This window comes from Bidens hawaiensis, unplaced genomic scaffold, assembly GCF_021521415.1.
Source record: "Bidens hawaiensis isolate Kalapana, Puna unplaced genomic scaffold, B.hawaiensis_p1.1 tig00038185_1, whole genome shotgun sequence".
Classification (NCBI taxonomy): domain Eukaryota; kingdom Viridiplantae; phylum Streptophyta; class Magnoliopsida; order Asterales; family Asteraceae; genus Bidens; species Bidens hawaiensis.
Window position 1 is genome coordinate 24,566 of NW_027496705.1, and position 10,731 is coordinate 35,296.

The 10,731-nt window shown below is 37.1% G+C and overlaps 1 protein-coding gene and 1 pseudogene across 2 annotated transcripts; one reads left to right on the forward strand and one right to left on the reverse strand.

The window, feature by feature from the left end:
• Positions 1-1,089: 1,089 nt before the first annotated feature.
• Positions 1,090-8,727, reverse strand: LOC143590147 (putative LRR receptor-like serine/threonine-protein kinase At1g53440; annotated as a pseudogene). The gene is made up of 16 exons (XR_013145417.1): positions 8,669-8,727; positions 7,904-7,975; positions 7,284-7,358; positions 6,149-6,217; positions 5,973-6,056; positions 5,778-5,854; positions 5,639-5,680; positions 5,511-5,557; positions 5,047-5,397; positions 4,722-4,920; positions 4,122-4,253; positions 3,552-3,670; positions 3,244-3,464; positions 2,761-2,997; positions 2,364-2,514; positions 1,090-1,727 (listed from the first exon to the last, which is right to left on the reverse strand). The product of XR_013145417.1 is annotated as a putative LRR receptor-like serine/threonine-protein kinase At1g53440 (transcript).
• A 383-nt stretch (positions 8,728-9,110) lies between these two features.
• Positions 9,111-10,366, forward strand: LOC143590148 (uncharacterized). The gene is made up of 3 exons (XM_077070720.1): positions 9,111-9,381; positions 9,661-9,839; positions 9,941-10,366. The coding sequence occupies exons 1-3, from the start codon at positions 9,111-9,113 to the stop codon at positions 10,364-10,366; spliced, it is 876 nt and encodes a 291-aa protein (XP_076926835.1).
• Positions 10,367-10,731: the final 365 nt, after the last annotated feature.

Consider the following 10,731-nt stretch of genomic DNA (forward strand, 5'->3'; position numbering starts at 1 on the left):
TAGTCACCTTTTCCGAGATGAATTCTGGACATGAGATGAAACCTTGTGTATGAGTGTGTTTATGTTTATTCGTGTATTAATATATAATTGTATTATCAATAAATTGCAATCACTTAGCAACATACCATCCCTTTTTTTAATATTGTTTTGTTTGTTTATCCATTAGAAAGAAATACGGATCTAATCTCCTTGACGGTGGGTCCTAGATCTAATGAGTCCATAGGGTAGGATACGGATAACAACCAACTACGATATGAGCACAACCTCCCAAAGTCCAATGACCGGAACCTGCAAAACAGACACCGTGAGCTCGTTACTGGAAGGACAAGAGGGGGGTCTTCCCGTAACCACCGGAGAGAATAAGTACAGTTCTTACAAAGAGAAAGCACTTAAGTATTTAGAGTAGTTAAGGGGGGAGTGAATGAATACTCATGGAGATCGAGAGAGTATTTATAGCCGAAGGATGTGAGAATATGATTGGGCCAGCTGTCCCATTCTAGAAGACCTCTTGTAACCGTCTGGACACGTGTCCACCAATGATAGGTTTGAGCTATACGTTGCATATGCATGGGTATAACAACCTAGACACGTGTTGATCTATGATAGGAGGGGCTAATCCCTAGCCATGTGCACGGTTATAACAACCTGGTCAGGTGTTCTTTATTCATTGGTTAATGAGTCACGTATAGTAACAATCGTGGTAGTTCTTCTAGAAGGTAATTGGTTATTTACAGTTGTCCAGATGGTATTGCCTCTTGGTCATTTTGGCGGTTGAACGTGCTACCATGCGGATGACGTATGAAGGTGCCTGGATGCTTCCGCATGATATAAGGATGTTCTTCTTTTACAAAGTTATGCGGATGATCCATATATTCCGCGGGTGCCTTGTGAGGAGCTTCCTACTGACCCGCCGATAATACTTAAGGGTATTTGGGCCTTTTTGGTACCCTACCTCTATACACTACAAAACACCTGTCTCTATCAATTATGTTCAAGAGTGATGTGAGTTCTGAGATCACGATCCCAGATCTGATCAGAAGCTTCAATCAGGTCTACACAATGTTTAATTCAGCTACAATGTACACTTCAAAATCAATTCTTGATATATGGATCATAACTACAAGGTGTAAATCAAGTATTATATTTTTATTCAACCAAGTAAAACGTCTGCTACACTTTATATAATTACACATCGAACAAAATGAGATTTTTTTTTTAAAATGGACACATGTCACTCTACTATATTTTTAAATTATAATATAAAGAATTTATAACAAATAACAAAAAAATCAACATAACCATACCAATTTATTCAATTATAAATCCACATCATAAAGGTCGGGTAGAAGCTTATTTTCTGAAGAACTTTCCTTGCTTTCATGGGTCTAATTGTCGTAAATTGATAAATCTACCCATGGACCATCACTGGAGATGCTCCTAGTGCTACTACTGGTTGGGATGGTGGAGACGTGTGCTTGACTGTCATGTGATAGCAAGTCAAAGGCTTTAAACCTCATGTCCAGATCTTGTTTCACCATCGGGGGCTGAACCAGCATCTTGCCTTCCAACATTTTGACCACTTTTGACATGGGAGGCCTTAGGGAGGGAGATGAATTTGTGCATAGAAGAGCCAAGTTAAGCATCCTCATTGCCTCTTGTTTTGAGTAATTTTCTAGACAAGGGTCCACTAGATCCAAAAGATTTCCTTGCTCTTGTAGCACATAAGCCTTCAAAAGGAAAATGAATGGTTAGCTTCTTTTATCTTATTAAACGGGTCAAATAAGATGAAAGAACTAAAATGAAAATGTGTCAAACACTGTGAAATAATCCACAATATATTTTTCTAAACTATCATTGTTAACTATTTGTAAAGTGGTTAAGAATGATAACTGAATACTTGAAAAAACTGAACTTGTCAAGAATGCAATGATCATTTCCCCCCGATAAATATGTTATATAGTTGGTTAATTATATGTGTATAGTTAATATGTACAGTTTTGGTATTTTCTTGTAGCATCATGCTAGAAGTTATATCTTAATAAACATTTTGTGCCAATATTAAAAGTAATTATGTGTGTAACCTAAATACCAAAATTCTGGTTTAGTAGCAACCCGGATTAATCTATGCCCTCCCCTAGTTTAACACATGCATCACTTTACCTCTTTAACTTGTTGGCATGATAAATAATGGATTGTAAATGGATCTTTTATGTAATATTAAACTACTACAAAAGGAGTTTGAGGATTATAGTACCAAACAAAATAATGTAAAGGGATAAAAAAAGGCATTTGCGGGTCATTCAACTTGGCCCATACTAAAATATAAGAAAATAAAATATAATGGTATGTAGTATTGAATGTACCCAGTCAAGGAGGTAGACAGACTCTCCCTTTGGCTTGTAATTTGTATTACATTTCCCGCTAACAATCTCTAATGCAACAACTCCAAAGCTGTAAACATCTGCCTTATCAGTTAAGTAACCTCTCATTGCGTATTCTGGAGCCATATACCCTCTACATATACGCACTAATAATTATCTTCACATTTTAATACAACAACGATATTTAGTAAAAGTTCACCCATAGCCAGACGATTGGAAAGGTTCAAGGAGTTTGAGACATAGGCAAACCATATCCTTATCCTAAAAGAAAAAGAGAGGATGCTTCCAAATAGACCCCAACTCCATCTCAAGATTTAAATTATTCTATAATACATGTATAAAGAATAAAAAGAAGTTAAAAAGGAATATAAAAACTTACATTGTTCCAGCAATCCGTGTGCTAATATGGGTGTTCTCTTCTTCATCCAATTTTGCTAAACCAAAATCTGATATTTTAGCATTAAGATCTCTATCAAGAAGCACATTGGTGGTTTTTATGTCTCTATGAACTATTTTTAATCTTGATTCTTCATGGAGATAAGCTAAGCCGTGTGCTATTCCCATAAATATCTTCTTTCTTGTGGCCAGTTCAAATTAAGTTTCTGGCCCTCAACGCCTATAGCATGTTATTGTCAACTAATTAATTTCTCTAATATAAAAAAATATCAATGTAAAAGAGCGGTATGTTTCTAAACTACTTGAGATTGGCTAACTAAAAGCTCGAGCCAAGTTGAATGTATAAATTATAAATATGATGAAAATAACTATATTTTATATAAATAAAATTACTAAATAAATAATTAACAAGCTAAGCTTTACACCTTAACTTAACACAAGTATATAAGACTAGTAAAGTACTTACCAAAAAGAGCACGTGCTAGACAGTTATTTTCCAAGTATTCATATATTAATAGTAATTCTTTTCCTTCAATGCAACATCCATAAAGTTTTACAAGATTTGGATGTTGTAAAGCAGACATCATGCCTATCTCAGTGACAAATTCACGATTCCCCTGTTTTGATTTTGAAGATAACTGCTTAACACTGCTTAACAGCAATCTCAGAACCGTCTGTGAGTACACCCTAAAAATAAGTGAATTTTTATGAATATAATTACTTTAAATATACATTTAAATAAAAGATAATGTTCATGAGTGTGTTTTTTTTCACCTTGTAAACGGGTCCAAAACCTCCTTCACCAATCTGATTTGATGAATTAAAGTTATGAGTTGCGGATTTGATTTGCCGTAGACTAAAATAACTCGTTTGTAGTTGAAGTGCAAGAAGCTTTGTGACAAAAATAACGTTTTTAGCTAACACATGTGATTTTGAAGACCATACAAGAACTAGATAACCAATTTGGATATATTTAAGTATAGTTAAAAGAGGTAATGGGTTTCTTTAGAAAAAAAATAGATGAACCAATTGTGAATGAACGAAGTTGGTTATATTTTTTGAAGAACAAAAGAGGGGGGAGGGGAGGGGGGTTGGTTTGGTTTGTCAAGTTGGTTGAAAGTTGTTTAAGTCTATTTTTATTCCACAGATCCTCCTATTTTGCTTTTATTTAAAGAGCTAGATCTTTATTGTAATAACATTGTTTTTTTATATAACATGTTAGTTACTTAACCAAAAGATAACAAAAATATAAAAATAATAGTTTTTACAGGTCACCCATTATTTTCAACCCGGCCTTTTTTGACATATTATAATAGACCCACCTATCTTGTATATTGTTCTTACCTTTGTCTACTTTAGATCCACATAGATAACCTTTTTTCCAAAGTATTGCTAGAACTAACCCGACAAATGCACACGAACCAACCACAATTCCGGCTATAGCTCCATCAGAAAGTCCCGTATTGACTTTATAGTCTGCATAAAGGAATAACACGTAGGTTAAACTTGCTCTTAAAACTGAAGAAATAAAATGAAACAAACAAGTAAAGACAAGAAATGTAACGAGGAACCATTGCCACATCAGAATAATGAAACATGATACTAATTAGGCTATCCGTAATGGGCAACAATTTGGGGAGTTTTGGGGGACAACTTTGTGGAACACCGCCCCCCCAACTTTGTGGAACACCGCCCCCGGGCTACAAAGGGGTGAATTGTTGTGTGTGTGTTGGGGGGGGATTGTGTCGTTCACTTGTGCTTTTGTTTTATTATTATTTTAATGGTGTGTGTGTGTGATATATATCTATGTGTGTGTGTGTGTGAGGCTACAACATTATTACCCCCTTAAAACAAAAATCCACCATTTGCTGAGTGAGCGTCACATGGCGCAAGTTGTCCCATTTTGTAGCTCCTCCACTACACATAGCCTTACAAAGTACTTACTTGGAGTTATTGCGATAGCGGATAAAAGAGGCCCGTATACACCTCTATCAGGAATGGCATTAGTCCCCTTCCCTGCCCAATACAAGTGGATATCCAGGGTGGTACCATTAATCGTAACGTTATCAAAATCCAAATAAAAAGGCCTGCGAACACCTTTAGCTTCGTCTGCAATGTTGAAGTTTTGCCGTTTCCGAATTCCCTAAATGAAAAGCCATATAATGTTTGTTACTAATACTCCAACTGAAGACAGCAATATTATTAGCTGTATTGATCATGTAGTAAAATCTAAACCACCACCAATAAACAAAGCTGACATGCCACTTACACGTATGGATATATCAAAATAGCCCCTTCCAAGACTACTAAAAGTGGTGTCATTCGTATAACGTATTTCTGCAAAGTGAAGCCTCACTTTATAACTACGGGCCGCAAACACAGTCCATAGTACCTGAGTGACGTTGGAGCAACACGAGCGGTTCTATATATTTCACCACCAGCTCTATTTGATACACTGGCAATGAATTGAGCCTTATCGTTGCCCGTGAAAACACCATTTGTGCTATAAGCCCATTCCCCGCTCAAGAATAGTGAGATCCTTCGTTCGTTGTATCGTCTTTATATTCGTTTCCTTCAAACATTGTTGTGCCTCCACCACAATTAATAAATAAAGAATGACCTGCAATGTATTGCATTTGTGGACATGTTCGTGAAATTGAGACCCACCCATTTTGCACACCAATACAAAGAAAAAAATAGAGAGGAAATGACTATATATATTGACACTCTTACGGTTTGGATTTCTGCAAGTAAGTTGGTCATGCAAACACCAAGCATCTCTATATAAGATTATAAAGTCAAGTTAGGTAACATCATTATATACAATACAAATGTATTCAAAGATCAGCGATCGGAAATACTTGTAGCTCGTGGTTGTAGGCGAAAGAGCTGCAATTAAATTCCTGTGGTAAAGGTATCCAGTGATAAGCCAAAAATTAAGTACAGGGTTAAAAACTTATGTGCACACACACATATTAAGTATAGGATACAAAAACTTACACATCAGATGTGTCACAACTTATCTGTTGTTGAGACGGCCATGTAAAGTTGTTGTAAAGTTGTTGTAAGATAAGTCACTACAATAAGAAAAATGGAAGTAATATAAATCATAGGTCTTTAGAATAGTATCACAAACACCAAAAACATAAAAAAGAATAATATGAATTCATAACACAATTAAGGAGTATTACTAACATCTTTATCTTTTGGTCTGTATTTTCTTGCTTTGAAATTATCCAAGTCGGTATCTCGCCGGATAGCAAGTTGTTATTTAAAAATCTACATCCATGGAGTCATAGACAACATTTTACCTCAAAAACTAAAATAAACAGGCAATTTAGGTGTAAAAATATTTATAATTAGTTGCATACAAGGCATCAAAGGATTTGTTCCCAAATGAATTGGGTATTGCACCACTTAAATTGTTGAAGCTGAAGTCTCTGAAAAAAAAAAGAAAATTGATAAGTTGAAACAATTAACAGTCTTTACTACCATTTTCAAGTGAGGGCGGATCTTAAGTAACTGGTAAGTTTGTTGTTTTGTGACCTAGTTCTAGCCATGGAAACAACCTGTTGCACAAAATAAGTGTAGGGGACAATGTGTACATATCGCGAAGCAATCTGGCCCCTCCCCGGACCCTGCACAAACTCGGGAGTCTAGTGCACTGGGTACGCCCTTTTACTACCCTTTTCAAGTGATGATTTTGATATCAAAACAATTAACAAAACTCAATGTGGAAAAATACTAAACAATTAATATATGGGGTGATGACCAAAATGACCCTTTTTACCAACAACATTTCTTGACCACCCCCCTCCCCCCACCCCCACCCCAAAACCAAAAATACCCAAAATGACTACTTTCTAAACTGTCGGATTCAAACCCTTCCGTTTTTTAACCAACCACATCTAGACACGTAAATTTTTAAACGGTCGACCGTAGATCTATTCCGTTGGCTCATATCTATTCTGTCGGGCCTCTATATCTATTACGCCGGACATCATTTTCGTATGTAATATTATTCTGTCGGGCCCAACAGTATAGATATGAAGCCCGAGTGAATAGATATAAGACCCATCATAACATATATGAAGCCTGACAGAATAGATCAATGGCCGACCATTTAAGTGTATACGCATCTAGATGTGGTTGGTTCAAAAACAGATTGGTGTCAATAGATCCGTTTGATGTCAAAAACAGTATAAAAAGTGGCCATTTTAGGTATTTTTGGTTTGAGGGGGGTAGTCAGTGAATGGTGTTGGTAAAAAGAGCCATTTTGGTCGTTATCCAATATAATTGATTCAACTTTAGTTACAATGGTAAACCATAACTCAATTTATAAAGGCTAATTCCCTAGATTGGTTAGACTCTGATACGAATTGCAAGATAGGACATAGCCAACTTGTTATAATTCAACTCGATAACAACCAAACTCGTTGGCCAAGTAATACTAATCATAGGAAATTACCAACACCTTTAATGTCCCAACAAATAAAAAAGACTTACATAAGCTTCAAACTTCGCAGCTGATCTCCTATGTCATCAGGTATTGAGTCATTAAGTAAACAATTTCTCAGGACCCTGATATAAAATCATGTTAATAAATTAACTCATTATTCCATTCTTTTGTCATGCATTCATGCAGTCAACTTACAACATAATCATTTGTCATATTGTGCAGTTTAGGAAATTGTGAACTTGATGTCCCTGCTAAATCAGTTATCCTCCTGGCAGAAACAATGAATATATGAAAAGCCAAAAACAAAAGGAAACACAGAAAAGAGAACTCAAACTGGAGGGTTAATAATGTGCTCACAATTCCTTCAACTTCGTCAACCGAGATATTGTAGTAGGAATCGGCCCGCTCATTGAAGTTCCTTGCAAATCACTGAATAATAAGTTATATATAATGAATATTTTCGAAGTTGAACTATTTAACAAAAGAAAGCAAAATAATGCACACAGCCTCGTGATGTTCGTCAAGTATCCAATAACACATCAGGTATTCTCCCAGATAAGGAATTCCCATCCATCCTACTGCAAGAATAATACAAATGTTTCAAAACTTTTTGACAAAATTATTTATTGATTCACGTTTTGGTCTAAAGAAACAAAACACGACTTACGAATATTCTAAACTGGTCAGATTGCCATACGATTCTGGTATGGTTCCATTAAAGTTATTTGCAGAAAGAAGGCTGCAAGAAAAATGATAATTAAGATATTTTAATTTATCAATGAACAAGAGATAAGTTATTCTGTGAACAAGGTCTAGTAACCATATAGTCTTTTTAAACGGTTCAAACGACCAAGATTTTGAGGAAGCGGTCCTTCAAGCAAATTGTCTTCTAAGATTCTGTTGTATATGTCAAAATTGTAAATAAGCAATGGAAGGTCAAAACCGTATATAGTGTAAGGACAATAATTTGTGACTTGCGATACCAAAATTCGAAACTCGAAATATATTTATGGTCAAGTTAATAATTAAAGCAGACGAAAATCGGTGCACGAGTTTAGCTTTAACATGGAAAAGATCTTCTAGAATATTTGTATTTGTTTATAAATAAGGATTACTAGTCATATGTATGTGTGTGTTGTAGTGTGTAAACTGTTAACTAATTGTTGCTTCGTCAGAAAGTGTCCATTTGTTATGGAAATAGTTATAGAGTTAGTGGAAGATAAAATCAGTTAATTGCGTGTGGAGATCATGGGCTACATGCAACGTGGGATGTTTGTTTCATTATTTTTGTTTTCTCTATTTAAGCATCAGTAGGCATAGTTTATTTTGATGCACTCTCAAAGTTATTTCCCAGTCTTGTAATCATATTTTGAAGTTATAAAACACAAAAAAATTGTCCCAGCTCTTTTGTTCTTGTTAGCTACTGATTTACCAACATTTAGTATCAGAGCGCTCAAGGTTTATGCCCAAATACCCGAAGTTTAACAACATGTCTGTCGCAAACACAAGTGTTGCAGCCCTGAAAGAAGCCAGTTCAATTTCATTGCAAATCCCTACCCTAACCGCTACAAACTATACCACATGGTCCATCAAGATGGAAGCTGTCATAGATGCCCACGGGTTGTGGGATTCAGTCGAACCTCAGGCCAGTACGGCCGCTGACGAGAAGAAGAACAAGACGGCCCGAGCCTTCATTTTTCAAGCGATTCCCGAAGACGTCTTATTGCCGGTCGCAAAGAAGAAGACGGCGAGTGAAATTTGGGAGTCGTTGAAGACTCGTTGAAGGCGCGTCTACACACACTCAAGCGAGAGTTTGACTCATTGAAGATGAAAGACGTGAAAGCATTGATGACTTTTCCGGGAAATTAAGTGGTATGATTTCCAAATTCAGTAGCCTTGGTGAAACGTTGGAAGAGAACGTACTCATCAGGAAATTACTTGATTCAGCCCCTGAAAAGTATCTCCAACTTGTTGCTTCTATAGAACAATGTTCGGACGTTGATTCAATGTTCTTCGAAGAGGCGATTGAGCGGTTAAAGGCTTATGAAGATAGGTTGAATCAGCGGAAAATTAATGTGCCCGGTGACAATGGGTTGTTGTTCACCCAAAATGAATCTCAACAGACCCAAAAGGGAACCGGAAGAGGTTTCTCAACTAGCGGACGTGGTCGGGGTTCGTACCAAGACAGGGGCGATCGTAGTGGGTCATGAAGAAAAGGTTCATACCGTGGTAGAGGAGGCCACTGGAGTGGTGGTTCGAACCGTGACTCGGGCGAAACGAGTCGTAAGCCGCGTGATAAGAAACACGTCACGTGCTTCAATTGCAATGAACAAGGGCATTTCGCATCGGAATGTAAGAACGAAAAAAAGGTTGAAGCGAATTTGGTGGAAAAACACGATGATGAATTGGGTCTTTGGTTGGCAGTTCATGAAGAAAAGGTGAATCACATGGTTATGTTGAATGAAGAAACATTAGTTTTTCACAAGCACGGGGATAAAAAGGAAATGTTTGGTGATACTTGGTACCTTGATACAGGAGCAATTAATCATATGTCAGGGGCTAAAGAGTCTTTTGCAGAGTTGGATGACAAAGTGACAGGCCAAGTAAGCTTTGGAGATGGTTCGGTAGTTCAGATTAAAGGAAAGGGGACGATAGTGTTCGAGTGCAAAAATGGTAATCAATTTATGATTCCTGTCATCCTGAGGTATATTATATACATGTCCTTCGTAGTAACATCATCAGTTTGGGCCAAATGATGGAAGATGGGTATGAGGTCAGGATGAAACGCGAGTATCTTTGGGTTTTCAACGAGACCGGTAAATCGGTGACAAAAGTACAGCGGGCCAAGAACCGACTGTACAAAGTGGTTTTGAAGATAGTTAAACCAGTTTGTTTGGCACTAAAGACGGATGACGAGGCTTGGGTCGGGCATGCAAGGTTTGGACACGTAAGCTTCAGAGTTCTCGACTCTATGGTGAAAATGGGGTTGGTTAAAGGAATGCCAAACATACCATACCCGACACAAATATGTGATGGATGTTTGGTAGCGAAGAAAGCAAGGGAACCATTCCTGAGTGAGACACAGTGGAGAGTGAGCAATCCGTTAGAACTCGTTCACACAGATCTGTGAGGCCCGATATCGCCTGAAACAAAGGGAGGTAACCGGTATTTCCTGTTAATTGTTGATGATTATTGTCGATTCATGTGGATCTATGTTATCAAGAAAAAAGATGAAGCACTTGAACTATTTAAAAGGTTCAAGAACCAGGTCGAAGGAGAAAGTAATTATAAGGTCAAGGGACTACGAACAGACCGTGGTGGTGAATTTAATTCTCGTGAGTTTGATTTATTTGAGAACAGGAAGGAATAAAGAGACAATACAAAACATACTCTCCGCAACAAAGCGGTGTGGTCGAACGGCGTAACCGCACCATTCTTGAAGTTACTAGGTCATTGTTGAAGACCATGCAGGTGCCGGAGACATTGTGGGGAGAG

Excerpts from the sequence above, each read along its gene's own strand:
- LOC143590148 (XM_077070720.1), top strand. The coding sequence starts at position 9,111 with ATGATTTCCAAATTCAGTAGCCTTGGTGAAACGTTGGAAGAGAACGTA. Across the intron at positions 9,382-9,660 it reads CCAAAAGGGAACCGGAAGAG|TTCATGAAGAAAAGGTGAAT; the intron begins GTTTCTCAACTA and ends TTTGGTTGGCAG. Across the intron at positions 9,840-9,940 it reads ATGACAAAGTGACAGGCCAA|GTATATTATATACATGTCCT; the intron begins GTAAGCTTTGGA and ends TGTCATCCTGAG.